The sequence below is a fragment of the Scleropages formosus genome, chromosome 7 (assembly GCF_900964775.1).
Source record: "Scleropages formosus chromosome 7, fSclFor1.1, whole genome shotgun sequence".
In the NCBI taxonomy this organism is placed as follows: Eukaryota; Metazoa; Chordata; class Actinopteri; order Osteoglossiformes; family Osteoglossidae; genus Scleropages; species Scleropages formosus.
The window spans coordinates 14,444,897-14,460,848 of record NC_041812.1 but is presented as its reverse complement, the minus strand read 5'-3'; the positions used below and the strand labels follow the sequence as shown (position 1 = coordinate 14,460,848).

The 15,952-nt window shown below is 42.8% G+C and overlaps 2 protein-coding genes across 7 annotated transcripts in view; both read left to right on the top strand.

Moving 5' to 3' along the window:
- Nucleotides 1–4,070, top strand: part of LOC108926579 (sodium/potassium-transporting ATPase subunit alpha-3-like) — a 28,880-nt gene extending 24,810 nt beyond the window's left edge. Inside the window, exons 18-22 of the mRNA XM_018739319.2 lie at nucleotides 1,842–1,987; nucleotides 2,069–2,199; nucleotides 2,290–2,391; nucleotides 2,663–2,754; nucleotides 2,968–4,070. Coding sequence (XP_018594835.1) covers nucleotides 1,842–1,987; nucleotides 2,069–2,199; nucleotides 2,290–2,391; nucleotides 2,663–2,754; nucleotides 2,968–2,996 — 500 coding nt within the window. The 3' untranslated portion in view covers nucleotides 2,997–4,070. The remainder of the gene's footprint in view (nucleotides 1–1,841; nucleotides 1,988–2,068; nucleotides 2,200–2,289; nucleotides 2,392–2,662; nucleotides 2,755–2,967) is intronic.
- Nucleotides 4,071–5,489: 1,419 nt separating this feature from the next.
- LOC108926580 (zinc finger protein 846-like) lies at nucleotides 5,490–15,550 on the top strand. Of its 6 annotated transcripts, none has more exons than XM_029253581.1 (6): nucleotides 5,490–5,540; nucleotides 8,887–9,042; nucleotides 9,499–10,576; nucleotides 11,475–11,572; nucleotides 11,947–12,345; nucleotides 12,758–15,550. In XM_029253581.1, exons 2-6 carry the CDS (start codon nucleotides 8,893–8,895, stop codon nucleotides 13,262–13,264), a joined length of 2,232 nt encoding a protein of 743 aa, XP_029109414.1. In that variant the 5' UTR covers nucleotides 5,490–5,540; nucleotides 8,887–8,892; the 3' UTR covers nucleotides 13,265–15,550. The 6 variants fall into 6 exon arrangements, with proteins under 6 accessions (XP_029109414.1, XP_029109419.1, XP_029109418.1 ...); XM_029253585.1 differs by having other exon boundaries at nucleotides 5,491–5,532; nucleotides 8,891–9,042; XM_029253582.1 differs by having other exon boundaries at nucleotides 5,491–5,532.
- The last annotated feature ends 402 nt before the right edge of the window (nucleotides 15,551–15,952 follow it).

The following is a 15,952-nucleotide window of genomic DNA, read 5'->3' as shown; positions in this document are numbered from 1 at the left end:
TGCAGGTCTATTCCCTGCTCTTGGCTGTAGTACCCCTGAGCAAAGTATCTACCCTAAATTACTCCAGTAAAATTACCCAGCTGTATAAGTGGGTAAATAATTGTAAGCTAATAACTGTAACCTTAACATTGTAAGTCACTTTGGAGAAAAGCATCAGGTAAATGAATAAATGTAAGAGAATACAATAAATAGAATATTATGGATAATGTATAAATAGTGCAGTTGTTTAAGCTGGACTGACTAACACAATCTTAAGATCCATTCAAGAGTGGTACGAATTATACTCAGCGGCCAATGACAGGATCAGCCCGAAGGAAAAATATTTTTGTGCTTTGTTGTCGAGTCTTGATTGCCCTGTATCACTTCCTAGAAGAGAGGGCTCGTAAGATGTTGTGACTGGGAGGGGTGATCTTGCCAGCATGCATTCTGGTCCTAGAATTGTAGAGGGCCTGGTGTTCGGGCAGGTCACAGCCAATGATCCTTTCTGCTGACAGAATAATGCATTGTAATCTACCCATGTCCCATGTGACTCCCGCAGATCAGACAGTTGCTGAGCAGGTGAGAATGGACTCAGTGATCACATTGAATATGCTTAAATAGTTCCTCCTCACCTTTGTCCCTTTTAAAATTTACAAGAGTTTTTACAATGCTCTGATACAAACTCACATCTCTCGTATACTGAAATTGCACTGGAATTCTGCTGGTGTGGTCACATGCTAAGCTGCCTGCTCCATACTGCAGTCTCTATAAGTCCAGAACATGATAAATAGTGCAATTTTACCTATTTTGTACTTTTTACATTCTTATAATTGCAGATGTATCTATGCACAGTTTGAGCATGGCTTGTTCCCCACCAAATTTGCTTATGTGAGCTGGGCTTCATGCCTGTGGCTGTTTTCTTAATTTTGGTTCAACATTGTCTGCTGGTTGGGTGGTGTGGAAGATAGACCTCAGGTCTTCGCCAAGCATTAATACCTTTATTAGCACCAGTAATGAGGATTGCAACTCACACTGTTGTCAACGGGGAATTCAGTGTTTCGAGCAACCATTGAACAAAGACAAGGTATATTGGGTGGCACGGTGGCACAGCGAGTAGCACTGCTGTTTCACAGTGCCTGAAAGGTGCGAGAGAACGTGGGTTTGATCCCTTCTCAGTCTGTGTGGAGTTTCCATGTTCTGCCTGTGTCTGCGTGGGTTTCCTCCCATAGTCCAAAGACTTGCTGCTCAGGTTCCCCCATAGTGTGTGAGTGACACAGAGAGAGTGTGTGTGTTCCACTGATGTATGGATGAGTGACCCATGTAAGTAGAGTATCTAGCAGTGTAAGTCACCGCGGTGAATAAGGTGTGTGTGCTAATAGCACTACATGCAGTAGTATCCATTGTAAGTCGCTTTAGAGAAAAGTGTCTGCTAAGTGAATAAATGTGTATATATACTAGAAAAGACTGTGTGGTGACTGCATGCGCCAGGCTCACCCACCAATCAAATTAGGTGGGAAAACTAAAGTATAATAAATACATATGCATGGCCTTCTTCTGCGTAAGCTAGACATAGGTTCTTACGCAATGAAAGAAACACTAAAAAATGAAATATAAGGTTTTTAACATTTCCAACCCGCTCCTAGACAAGGATCTGCCCAACACAAGATGAGGAGTAAATGCCTGTGTCCTCATATAAGGTGTCATTGAAGATAATGCTGTGAGAAAGCTTAAGCAGGCACAAATGTTACCATTTATGAGTTTTCCCCCCAATGGGCTGGTTTACAGCTTTGGTTAGCAAGTAGATTTGTGTGACATCTGGTTTGTGCTCTAGTTAGCTTCCTCATTTTTCTCTTGGACTACAGGTATGATCCAAGCTTTGGGGGGGTTTTTCAGCTACTTTGTCATCCTGGCTGAGAATGGATTCCTGCCCTCTCTGTTAGTGGGCATCCGCCTTAAATGGGATGATCGCTCCATGAATGACCTGGAAGATAGCTATGGCCAGCAGTGGGTGAGTCGAAAACTCCTCCTCTGAATACCTTACTCTACACAAAAGCCTGTCTCATCCCATACTTTGCCTTTCATTCCCCAGACCTACGAGCAGCGGAAAATTGTGGAATTTACTTGCCACACAGCCTTCTTTGTCAGCATTGTGGTGGTACAATGGGCTGATGTTATTATCTGCAAGACCCGACGTAATTCTGTCTTCCAGCAAGGAATGAAGTGAGTTCACCAGTCCCCTTACACTTTCCAAAGGCACTTTCACTGCTTTTACCTAATATTTTTATAAGCCTCAATTTTTTCCCCCTACAGAAATAAGATCCTGATATTTGGACTGTTTGAAGAGACGGCCCTTGCTGCCTTCCTCTCCTACTGTCCAGGCATGGATGTGGCCCTTAGGATGTACCCACTCAAGTGAGTGGTCCTCTGGTGATACTGCTCTTTAACAGAATATTGTGGAGTAGTGATGAGTTATGAATACATATCAGGATTCTGTGTCCAATGGCAGTCCAAACCTCCTATATTCTTGCTACTGCAGTCTTAAACTTGTTACTTCCCTATCAGTGAAGTCTCAGTCTGCTTCTTCCCAGTGAAGGCTCAAATGCTTCTAGATTTTTAAATGTAGACTCAAAACCCTCTCCCTTTTCCAGTGTAGACTCACACTTTTTCCCTGTCTCTTTCTCAGGCCGCTTTGGTGGTTCTGCGCATTCCCCTATAGTTTCCTCATCTTTGTTTATGATGAAATCCGCAAACTCCTTCTGCGCAGACACCCTGGAGGTACACACTGCCTTCTCTCCTACACAGATACACAGAAATCTCTGTAGACTAACATGTTTTACCCACAGCAGCAAAAGATATTTTAAGGGAATAGTCTGAAAATGTACTATTGTTTTCTCAGGACATGAAAGAAAAAAAAAAATATATATATATATTCAAATCTTGGCTATGAGTAAGTTTTGCCTGAATTGTCTGTTTTTCTTCTTTCCCTAGGTTGGGTGGAGAAGGAAACGTACTATTAAATGATCAAGCCTGTATTTATTCAGTCCCCCCTTCCTCCCTCTCTCACCTCCCCTCAGCCCCTCTCAACATTCATTTAAAATTCCACACATATCAATGACGTTACTGCCCTCTGTGCGATGTGGGAGAGGAAGAGAGAAACAGAACCATGGACGAGTAAACTTCTCATATTGCCCATGTGTCTCTTTATACCTACAATTACAGCAAATTCCTCCTGCCAGTACAGTGCAATGTTTACATTCCATTATGGCATTGTTCCTCTGTGCTATTCCATTGTTGTGCACATGAATAAAGCTGTAATTACTATATGTACGAATGGCAGCTGCATAGTGGTCCTGTAGACTGGCAGGGTCATGACGTGTTGTAAAAGCCTCAATTTTGTGAAAATAGCACTTCTCTACTGCCTCTTTTTCTGCTCCTCTCCATCTCTACCTTTCCTTTATCCTGTTTCACTAATTTCATTACCTGATATGCCATGCAGAACTACCCCTGTCTGAATTTCATTCCACATTAAAACCCAGTGGACTCATTTTCTCTTTCTGAAGGGTGTTCTTTAATCCCTTCATGGTATCTCTTTTCTAATCTGTTTGGTTGTAGTGCTGTTGTTTTTAGAGTGAGGTTGAGTGGTTTTTAAAATGTATCCCTATTGCTTTTGCTGGGGAGGGTAAAAAGCTGCTTCCCTTGTCTGGGCCTAAAAAGGCTCACTCCCTCCATTTCACTGTCACTTCCTCTTGCTCTGTGGGTTGGTCTCTGTCTGTCTCTTTGTGTGCATTGTTCTTGCTAACTTCCTCACCCATCAAAATAACCTTCTGTATTCTAGGTAAAAAATTCAATTAAAAGAAAAAATGAAAGTAACTTACAAAGGAAAACAAACAAAGGCTCTTTTCTGTAGGTTTCAATTTGGTATTTTTTTTATTTACTTTTTGTGAGGCTTGAAAACTGGCATTGTGAAAATAGCTGAGTACATCAGGAAAATGAATATGTATAAAGTATGCCCCAGTAACATGCAGAAGTACCACCATGGGATTAGTATTGACTCGGGCATTGAACCAGAAAGCTGGCAATGTTGTAATAAATGCAAGGTGTCAAAGGAAGGGACTAAATATTAATAAAATATCTAGAAAATTGAATAAAATATGCTGTTATGTGTGAATGTGTCTGTGTGATCACTGATTCAGGTCTTCAGAAGTTACACTCTGTGTCACAAATGAACCCCCAGGGTTTGGGGGCAAAAAAAGAACCCTTGTTTCTCATCATCCATTTCTGGATTCACATTTGGGCTGGGGGAAAATCTGTCTTAAGGGAAATAAGAGATCATAATAACAATCTGATCCAGATCTTAACACTCACGGAGAATGTGAAACTCTCTCCATACCAACCCACAATTAATCCAGGTTAACCTGGAGCCAGATTCATAGGCTTGGTTTGCACAGTCTAACATTAAGAGCTTGTATTCTTTTAGGAAGTTTCATCCTCTCTGACATTTGGCAAAACTTGGAAAGTTTGAATCTGGGCTTTTTATTGTTATAAGTCTTAAAATTAAGGTTTCTCACTTGCTTTAAAAGGCAACAGACAATAATGCAAAGTTTGGGATCAAGCACATGGTAAAATACTGTATCCTAAGAACCATATTTTTCCAAATACAGTTGGGTCTCCCTGACTCTTGCCTTATGAACTGCATGAAATGAGATAATTCTCAAACGCAACAGAGAATTCCCAGGAGGTACGGAGGTACACGGACCCGCTGGAGGGTGAACTGAAGTGGTAATCAGTCCAGTTGAGGCAGAGCTGTTTGAGAGGTAAACTACAATACAAAAGGATATGTCTGTAGCTGGAGGGGGAAAGGAGAAGAGCTGAGTATCATCAGTGTAGTAGTAGGAAAACCCATGAGAGCTGTAGACAGAGAAGAGTCAGGGATGAAGCAGCAAGCCCACCAGGTGAGAGAGACCGAAGAGGGTAAATGGAGAGCCATTCCAAATGTGGCCAGATCTATGTGACAGAACAGCAGTACCACAGTCAAACCACAGAAATGTCTTAAGTGATCCACCTCGACCTCAACTCAAGCTGTGAGACAAGGCTCCAGCCAGTGCCAGCACTGGACGCGCTCTCAGAGACATCATGATCATCCTTCACGTTCAGCTCTGTCTGCCCTCCTGGTGAGAACTCTATGAAACTGGGCAACTCCCTCACTTCACCTACTTCAGGGTAAGAACGGGGGAATAATGACCGCCTCATGTTTGTCCTTCTCTCAACACGTTGAAGCCACAACCTGGTCCTGCAGACACATCCTACAACATGACACCCGCAAGATCCCACCCTTCTCTCTCAGCAGTCTGCGCAGCTTCTCTACGCAAACATGAACGGTGTCCGCCCGCCTCCCTCTCTTTTTACTTTCCGGGTCCTTTAACCAAAAAAAAAAAAAAAAAAAAAAGGGAGTAAAACCATTGGCTGTTATAAAAGGGTTATCCAACCAATCCAGAGCGACATTACTGGAACGCTACAGCTATGTGACAAAGGTTTTGAAATCATCGAAATGCAGTGAGTAGGTATGATTTCGTTTGTTAAAAAATGATGACGCAGGGTTTATATTAAAAGTAATAGCCTTCGTTGGTATCCCCCGTCTATGGGGGATTGTATTATCGGTTAACTGTGAGTGGTGAATCTGGAGAGCGAGGAGGAGCGTCCATTAGGTACCATAGATAGACTAGAGCGGGGGCTGGAGGTCTGCTGGGATATTAGTGCGCGTCCGCCTTCCGCGCTTTGTGCCCCTTCTAGACTAGAGGGACCCAAATCACACGTCAAACCCTTATAGAACGAGCTCTGAAGAAGCAGAGACTGTCATTAAAATTCGTACTTTGTGACAAGTACCTCTCGTATAACAAACCAGGAAAGGAAAAATGATTCCGAAAACTGACACGGAATTGACAGCTATTCAATGTTTATTATATGCATTGCAAGTCGACAGGATCACGTGACACGTTTCCCGCCTAGTAGTAGGGGGTTCCTGTCTGGAGTGGAGAATCCTATGCTGTACTACTGTACACATTTACTTTGGACAACCGTTCTGTCCAGTACACCTGAGCAGCGATCATAAGAAGTGGAACAAAATTGTATGACAGAGTTTTACAGAAGTGATTTGGGCAGCCCTAGCTCAGTTATGTAATTTAAGTGAAAAAGTAGTAAACTCCTGTAAGAAACAGTGAGTGTGAATGTATTTGTAATTTATGCACAATTTCTTAACTTTAACAGGGAAGAAAAAGAAAATGGTAATTGCTGCAGGTTCAAAAGTTTGGACACCCTGGGAAGTATGTATTTAGTGATACCCCTTTGGCAAATTTCACACTTTGTGAACACCTTTGTATCCAGCTAAGAGTCTTTCAATTTCTCTTGTAGGGATTTTTGCCCACTCATCCTTGTTGCGGATCACTTCTATTTCTGAGACATTCTTAGGCCGTCTTGCACGCCCACCATGTTTAAGAGCTCTTCACAGATTTTGAATGATGTTTAGTGAGGTCACTTAGGGCCATTTCAAAACCTCCAGCTTGCTTTTCTTCAAGTAGCTCCTAGTGGCTTTTGAGGTATGTTTAGAATTATTGTCTTGTTGCTGAAAAGGGGATGGCTTCTACTTTTTGGCTGACCGTTTAGCATTGGAATCCAAAATTTGCTGATATTTAGTGGAATCCATTCTTGCCCCTATCTGTACAGCGTTTTCTGTAGCACAACTCCAAAACATAATGGATCCATCCCCATGTTTAACGGTTGGCAAGGTGTTAACATCATCAAATGCTGCTCTTTTTCTCTAAACAAACCTTTGTTGATTGTGTCCAGATAGTCCAGTTTTACTTTACCAGTCCACAGCACTTGTTTCCAAAGGGCCTCTGGCTTCTCTAGATGCTGTTTTGCACACCTCATATGTTGACTTTTCCAATGAGGCTGCAGATAAGGCTTCCTCCTGATGATGGAAGAAGTATGCAGATCATGGATATGCAAGCAACGCTGCATATAAGACAGCGCAGTGCCACTTTTGTTTCAGCCAAACCTTCCTGCAGGCCAGAAGGATTTGCCTTTGTGGCTAGCAGTCCTCTCAGAAAGTTTTCTTCCAGATCTTACCTTCACTTCCACAGTTTCCCTTGATTGCCATTTCTTAATGACATTCCAGTCAGTGAAAATTGCAAGCCGGAAGCATTTTACAATCTTTTCATAGTATTCCTCTGCTTTGTAGGCATTGGTTTCTGATCATCACTCAGTTGCTCAGAGGAGCCCATGGTTGTTGAGTGACTGCCCAAAGTTTGGAGTGTCAGAGAATTTATTAAGCTCTGCAGTTGTCAATGTGACAACTCTTAATTGCTATTAAGGCCTAATAAGGTAATTAGGATCATTGACCTTGCAAAAAAAGACTATCACTGGACAAGTGAAAGGGTGTCCAAACTTTTGCATGTGCCACAATTACCATTTTCTTTTTTCCTTTTGAAAGTTCATGAAATAAAAAGTAACTGTGTAATAACATTTGCATATATGTTGTTTTTGTTCACTATTTCCTGCAGCAGCTGTTTACTACTTTTCACCTGCGAACTTAACTAAATATGTAATTTGGCCAGGGCTGCCCAAACTTTTGTGTAAAACTGTAAATGCTCCTATAACCATCTTTTTGACCAGTTGTCTTTTTAATATGACTGTAATATAGCTGTATTTAAAAAAGTTATCATTATCAAGCATTTTATACATGCATTTAATATTGTTAGTGATTAAATAACATCTGCGATGGACTGGTGTCAAGGCCATGTAACAAGTCCCCCACCCTCTGCCAGTGAATGAAGTTCTAATCCAAGCAGTTTCTGATGTGTTGACTAGTCTAACCACCCTGTGTGGTTGGGGAAAAGCTGGTTGTCCCTCACACCCACTTATGTTTGAGAGAAAACTGGAGCACTAAGTAAAGGTGATGGCTGCTATTGCTTTCACCATGACCTTGATGCTGTAGCAGAGTCTATTAGTGTAGGAACGGCACATAGAAGGATCTCCTGGCCGGAGAAGTAGTCCATAGTGTTTGTCAGCAAAGAAGAAAGAACAGAATCTGCACCCGGTGCCAGTTTAGGATTCCTGATAACAATGCAAGATTGACAGTTAATGATTGATTTAGGAAGGCAACTTAGACTTTTAGTCATCATCACAGACACATCGTGCTGCCATCGGAAACCTCAAAAAAAAAAAATATATATATTAAAAAAAAAAAAAAAAACAGCATTTACATTTATTTATTCTGCTCACACTTTTATCCAAAGTGACTTAAGCTGCTTACATTATTTACCCATTTATACAGCTGGGTAATCTTACTGGAGCAATTTAGGGTAAGTACCTTGCTCAAGAGTATTACAGCTGGAGGTAGGATTTAAATCTGCAACCTTTGGGTCTGAAGGCAGCAGCTCTAACTACTATGCCACCAGTTGCCCAGTTTATGGTAAATGGAGGTAACCCCAGGGTGCATAATTGATGTCGTCTCCAGGCGCATGTCAAGTCATTTGATGTGTAAAATGAAAAATCTGTCTTGGCAGAAAACATGAACTAATAAAATTGTACCAATGCTGTACAAGGCTTAAAATCCAGCCTGATACATCTGTTAAAAATTGATTAAATTTCAAATCAACTGATGGGACTGAAGGTATGTTGTAGTTTCTATTTTGGACAAGAAAGTAAGTCTGGTTATAAAATATATCTTGGTTAAATAACAACATTTAAGCAACAGAAGTGGAAACACAAGGGCAATGTTCACATTCTTAGCTTTTGGGAGAGAGAGAATGAATTGAAACCTCCACCCTTTGCTTCATTTAGCTAATGAGCTGCTTAAACTGTATAATGCATAACATGAAGAGGTATTTGTTTTTGTTTTCCCCTCAGCTAGAAATGGATTGCAGCTCGTCTTTGTACATGTGCTTCCCCTGCTGCCAACTCTTCAGTTCCCTGGAAGATGTATTATCCCACCAGCAGACGTGCCATTCTGATGACACTAAGGAGGAGGCCGCTCAGGCAGCACCATCTGATGATCTGGATGAGGTATTGTTGTTCCAAGGAGTTGGAAAAGCAAAATAGTTTGGTTCCTGTATCATAGAATCAGATCCTAATCCAAGTAAAGACACTTCATAAACTCCAGAAGAATACCGACATGGATCTGCGTATAATTATTGAATACCTTTTTTATATTTCCAAATCAGTGGTAAATAGCTGGCATCTAGCAGCTGATTAAAATCAGAGGTGGAAAAAATTCCCAGATACATAAAACCATAGTTTGCCGGCTAAAACGCAGCACCTTTCAAAAATATTTTCACCCACTTATTTTCATTAACTGCTTGTTCTTGTTAGGGTTGTGGTTGTCTGGAGCCAATCACAGAGTCACTGAGCACTAGGATATGTGTGGTGCACCCTGGAAGTGATGCCGGTCCATTGCGAAAGTATTTTTAATTTCATGTGGGTTTTTTTTTTTTTTTTTCCTTCTCCCCCCCCCCCCCCAAGGATCCTGATAAACAGATGTCACCCCAAAAGTGTGTCCACCCTGAGTCTGCTCAGCCCAGTCTTTATGAAAACCCTAGCTCACCTCAGCAAAGTTTGACTGAACACTTGATTGATGTATCCCTGCACAGCTGTAGCAACAATGTAGTGTCGAGTCCTTCCCAGGTGATTCTTAACGGGGACGTCCAAGACAATCAAAGGCAGACTGGTTCATGTTCTGACCCGCTCATCCACTACCAGTGTGGGGATTGCGGGTCCCTTTTTGACTCCTTGGCTCAGTGGCAACACCATCGCAAGTTGGGCTTATGCGCTGAGCCTGCCATAGTGCCCGATAGAAATAAGCAGGTACAGTGCTTGGCTATGCTTCAGGATTTTAATATGAAGCTCTGTCAACAACTTGATGTGCAGCATGCAGAGTCTGGTCAATGGGCAGAGCATATCAAGGACATGGGGAGAGAGGGGGGAGCTGGTGTGAAAATGGAAAGTCAACCTGAATGGCAAAATGGAGAGATGGCAGTCAGTCAAGACCATTCCTACCTGCCTATCAGACAAGGGGAAGGAGAGGAGGGCCAAAGAGAAGTACATGTTGAATCAAAAATGCAAGGTTCTGGAGCTCATGGGAAAGTTTTGGAAAGGGGTATGGAGGCTGACCTAGGAACAGCTGAAGTAGAAATTACAGCACTGTCATGCATACTGGAAGAAGAACCAGTGAATTCCCAAACTATTACAGAAGAACAGAAGCTGAAGACAAACGAGACAGAGATGGTCTCTGCTGTCACGCCTGCTGTGACAAGCCAGAACTTCCTGTGTATGTACTGTGGGAATGGATTCAGCTCAGAATCTGCACTAGTAGCTCACCGAAAAACACGCCATGGCCTCGAGGAGGCAGTGCACTGCTGCCCAGTGTGCAAGGAGACTTTCATGAGTACCACCCTTTTCCTGTACCATCGACGACAGCATAGAGAGAGGCAGGCCCAGGAGCTGGAACCCAACAAAACTGCAAAGATCCCTCTAACGGCTTCTTCAGGGGAAGAAAAGAGGTCTGATTCAAACCTCAAGGGATGGTCCAAGAAAGCAAAAGGTAAGGCAAACAGATTTGGGAGAAGAGCAGGTCCCATTCTCTGGCAAGTCTGGGGTTCAAGTCCCGCTTGGGGTGCCTTGTGATGGAGTGGCGTCCCCTTCTGAGTGTGTCCCCTCCCTCTCCAGCCCTATGTCCTGTGTTGCTGAGTTAGGCTCCGGTTTGCCGCTACCCTGCTCGGGACAAGCGGTTTTAGTGCGTGTGTGTGTGCATACATTACTGATCATAATATCACACTTATACCATAACTTGCATAGGAAAACCAATCCAGTAGCTCACCAGTGCACCAAATGACGTGTCCAGCTTACCCAAACTCATTGTCTCAGATAGTCTTGGACAGCACCATTTCATCCCCTAAACCCAGTAGTGACCCCCATCCTTGGATGCCTGTTCATGTCTGATGTTTCTTGTGTGCTGCTGCTACGGCTGGGCCTTTGGGTGATCTTGCCACCTGCAAACATATTGAGTGGCACAGGAGGAAGCTGTACGGCTGCAGCTCCTGTGGTAAGGATTTTTCCACCAAGAGCAACCTTCCAGCACAGACAAACACATGATTGCAAAGCCCTTCTCCTGTGAGAGAAGTACTTGATTTAGTTCAGTTTGCTTAAACTGCATTCCCTTTTCCGTGATATGGGCAGAGCTGAAGAGAAGGGGCCTGATAGGAAGGAGGTGGGGCTCCTGTCACCCCATTCTTGCTCTGATTATCCTTCCTGCTTTAAGACACACATACTTCTTATACATGGGTATATTTTGCTGTGTTTTCTGTTGGGATCCCTGTGGTGGTAATCCTGTCTCATTTAGATTGCATTCTTGACAAATGTATGAATTCACAACAGAATGAATGTTATACAGGGAATTTACATTTGTTTCATATAATTAACTCCTTTCTGATTCCTCTCAGACCTAGTCATGCCAGTGAGCTTCCATTCTCCTGCCTCATTTGTGGAAAGTTCTTCTTGTGCAGAAAAGAATTACAGCTCCACTTATTCACACATCAAGGTCAGAGGATGTCTATCGCTGTGTCTGTCAGATAGCTTTTGTTAATGCCTAATTGTCCGTGCTTCTATGTGTTCTTCACTTCTTCTCCAGTGCATTGGCTCTATCAGTGAATTAGCCATATGCTGAATTTCAGCTGAATTTTCACAAATTCCTATTGCACAAACATCAGTTGTGGTCTGTATTAGACTTTTTTTACTGCAGGGATCTGGTCCATTTAAAGATATAGCTTGCATGTCACTCTTTGTTCAAATAAAGCGTGATGCTGTGTCCACAAGTCGGCGCAGTGCAATCATGGATCTGCACAACACAAAATTTGCATTGTCAGTCTGTCTTTCACAACAGGATTCTTGCCATGCCCTCGCTGCTTTGTCCAGTTTTCAGACCAGGCTGTGCTGGATGTCCACATGCACAGCTGCCCGAAGAAGGTGAAGCAAACAGTGAGGCGCGGGCGTGGCAGAAATGTGGAGCTGCTGATTTGTGACTTATGCGGACACTGCTGCATGACCCAGGATGGGCTGGATCTCCACCGCCTCTCCCATTCAGGGCAGACTCCTCTACGCTGCCCATTGCTGCCCTGCCGACGGCGCTTCATCACCAGCTCTGCCTTGGAGGATCACATCCTCACCCACTCCCAGACACCACCTGACCTGACTGCCCAGGACTTTGCTCCGAAGCCCCGTCCCTTCCACTGTGAGCGTTGCAGCAAGTCCTTCACCACAGCCTCTTCTCTCAGTGTGCATCTGAGGATCCACACTGGAGAGAGACCATACCAGGTGAGGTTGCAGCTGGAGCTTCTTTACCCTTCTCATCCAGACGAGAGCCAGATTAGTGCGTGGGCTTGATGCCATTTCCTCAGCTCAGTGTGTATCCTGGAAAGTAATATTTACAGAAAGAGTTAACCACACCATTTACTTTCTTTGTTGAGTTTTATATTCTTATCTCTCGTTCTGCCCTCTGGCTTTACGACAGCTTTATTTATCCATGTCCTTCCTCTGCTTTATGTGCCTATTTCATATTTTATTTCTTGGCCATTTCTCATTCCCGTGTGTATCTTTCTGTCTGATTTTCCTGTTTTTAACCATATCCTCTGCTCCTCGTGTCTTGCTCCACACCCTTCCAACTTTTGTGCCATCTTGATCCCCTCCCTATTTCCTTATTCTACACCTCTTAATTCCTCCCTGCCAGTGTACCCAGTGCGGAAAGAGGTTTCGTCAGATCCCCCACTTACGGGACCATGAACGCCTGCACAGTGGGGTCCGGCCATTCAGCTGTGAAGTGTGTGGGAAGAGCTTTGTGTTGGCGGCCCGGCTAGCAGAACACGCTCGGACTCACAGTGGGGAAAAGCCTTATACTTGTCCCCTCTGCACACGCACCTTCCGCTCTCTTTCCAACCTGGGCAAGCACCGCAAGACCCATAGCAAGAGCCCTGCCCACAAGGAGGTGAGCAGTACAGAGGAAGGGGAGACTGCAGTCCAAACAATCCTGCTTGTCCAGGCCCAACCCTCTATCCTACAAGGTGCTGACCAGCCCCACCTTTGCCAGCTGTCTCCTCCTACTATGACAGTCACATCAACTGCATCTTCCCCTCTGGTTCTTCTGCATCCCACTACCTCTTTGAGCAAAGTACAGGAGGAGCAAGTGATTCCTATCATTCAACATGCCATAGATGTCATTGTGGAGGAGACAGTGTAATGCAGAGCTCATTGTGATAAGAGGCTGAGCTACAGCCAGTTGAAGATGTTTAGATATCCAGCAAAACTCCCAAAGGCTAGATGCTACAAGGACAAAGGGTGTGCTCAAACAAGTGACAGCAGGACAGGAATGTCAGAGAATAATGGGCAAAAGTTAAGGTGAAATTGTTTATTTCTACCTTTTTTTTTTTTTTTTTTTTAAAAAAAAAAATGAATAGCTTTGAATTTACGCTGTAAAATGGGTCTCATTTACAAAACGTGCTTCATCTGTCCATGCACTTTGTGTCCATGACTTGATGGCAAAGATAGCCTTCTGAAGCAATTATAAGCACAGCATCATGCAGTATATAATCTTTTCAGGATTGGCTATTGTATTTCAAAAAGACCATAATATAGAATGATGTTCTGACTGTCATGCAACATTTCTCACATTGTGTCTGAAACCATATCTTCAGTGCTAGGCTGCAGATTGGGTCTTTTATGTTCATCTGCCAAGACCAGTATAAATGAAGCAAGAACCTACATCTCTCTCTGCTGTTTTGCAATCATAATCAGTTTAAAAATATCTGCTGTCCAATAAAGGCTGGTGGACCCTGTAGCATCAGTATACTAAAGTAAAGAATAAACACTGAATAATGTGATAAATGTAAGTCAAGAGCAGTTTAAATGTTTGCTACTAGCCTGATATGTTTGTATAGTGGGCATTTTCATGGTTAAAAATGTGGACAGCAAATTAACTGCTTGACCATGATCTTTATGGTCACAGAGCCAGTGTCTGTGAACAGTGTCAGCAATATTTTCCTTTTATTAGTGACAGTGTTGAGTTGGAAGAAATATAAGTTTAGGACCAGTGAAGTATAAGCATGTTTAACATGGGTAAACATACAGAGCTGACACAAACTGCACAAATCATAATTCAGTGCCTTGTCCAACTTATTTGGTTTGAATGTCATTACAAGTATGTATTGCTTTAAGGATGTATTGGTGTTTATTAGCTGTTCTTCACACCTTTGGCTAGGGCATTGCAGCAGGTAGCACTGCTGCCTCATAGTATCTAGTTGGTAGAAAAGAATATGGGTTCAATCCTTGCTCAGTCTGTGTGCAGTTTACATGTTCTCCTTGTTGGCTTTCCTCTGGGTGTTATGGTTTCCTTCCACGAGCCAAAGATGCATTTCAAATGCATTGGTGGTTCTAAATTGCCTATAGCACCAGGCACTGGTTCATCAGTGCCAGTCCAAGCCCAGGTAAATGGTGAGGGCTGATGTGAGGAAGGGTATCTGGTTATAAATTCTCTGTTCAGCCACATCTCCAAATGCTGTGCTATGTGGAGGTAAAACTGCCAACCTGCATTGCCCTGTAAAATGGCCTATGAAACTGCATAGTAGATACATACAGCTAGGTAATTTGTACTGTAGCAGTGCAGGGTAATCAAGCCAGTCCTTGCACGTGGAAGGCAACAACTAACCACCACCCTACTGACTGCGCCATAAAAAAAGAAAAGCTACCTACTTTTCATACCAGGACACACAAATTGTACTGAAGTTTGTAGTGAAGGTAAAACCATTTTATTTTACTTTATTTGTCCAGTAGTTCTTGGTGACCTCCATTGTTTATTTTAACTGTCATTTTGTTACATTACCATGTACATTTGTTTTGCAGTAGTTACATGCAAAGCCACAGTCCAGAACTCTTAAATTGCAAAGATTCTTTTGAGTATAATAAAATAGCTTAGTGACATTTACCTGGCCAGTTATTTACACAATTCTGAATTTTTTTTTTTTTGGGGAACTGTTAATACAGAGCCCATGTAAGATTTGTATTGGAGGTTTTCTGTAACATAGGCCTGATATTCAAAAAAATGTATAGATCACTTGAGCTGTAAATCACTGTACTGCTTAGACTAGAGTGTCACATGCAGCAGTAAAAGGGACATGGACATGTAGTGCTGTGCATCTAAATTTGCCTGAAAAAGGTGAAAAGCAGAGTTAATATCGCTATGTGCACCATACAAAGAAAGTGCTGAAGTGAGACAAGGAACACAGAGCAAAGAGATGCGTTGAGTGTGCTCGTAAGGGAAACGGCATAGAAACGTAACTTGGATCAGGCAGGGGCATGTGGTCAGGACAGACACTGATGGGACTGGAGCACTGGACTAGAACACAAACACACTTTGAAGAGGACCGCAGGAGCATGTGAGTAAACATGGGCTGAGAATCATAAAACAACTTCTAGGGAAAAAAAGTAACACATTGCTTTCCTTTGCAGTTTTATAACGAGGCCCCCAGAAGAAATTCATAGAAGCATAAAACACCTTAACTGGCTTTTTTTTCCCAATCTGGAAGTGCAAGAACTCTAGGCGGAATACCTCCATGATAACACAGCTTGTTGTTCTGTCACTTAATGGGAGTCCTACCAGAATGCAGAAGAGCCAAATTTTTGCTGCTTATATTCTATACAGTTCTTTTGATCACTATGCAAAGCTTGTGCTGGCAGGAGAGAAGGGCAGTTTAGTTCAAACATTTTTAAAGTTGCAAGCTCTGCCTAAGGACTCTAGTTTTGATTCCCCACCACTGTTTTATGTATTTACCATACTACAACAAGCTACTGGTTTTATGATTCCCCATGCTGTCAATTATGAAGAGGACTCCAAAGGTCTTAGACTCCCCTCATCTTAGGCAGCTGCTCTCCT

What these genes read in the sequence shown, in the direction of transcription:
- LOC108926580 (XM_029253581.1), top strand. Translation starts at nt 8,893, where the DNA reads ATGGATTGCAGCTCGTCTTTGTACATGTGCTTCCCCTGCTGCCAACTC. An exon ending in ATGGTCCAAGAAAGCAAAAG is followed by an intron (nt 10,577 to 11,474) that starts GTAAGGCAAACA and finishes GATTCCTCTCAG; the next exon opens with ACCTAGTCATGCCAGTGAGC. An exon ending in CCACTTATTCACACATCAAG is followed by an intron (nt 11,573 to 11,946) that starts GTCAGAGGATGT and finishes TGCTTTGTCCAG; the next exon opens with TTTTCAGACCAGGCTGTGCT.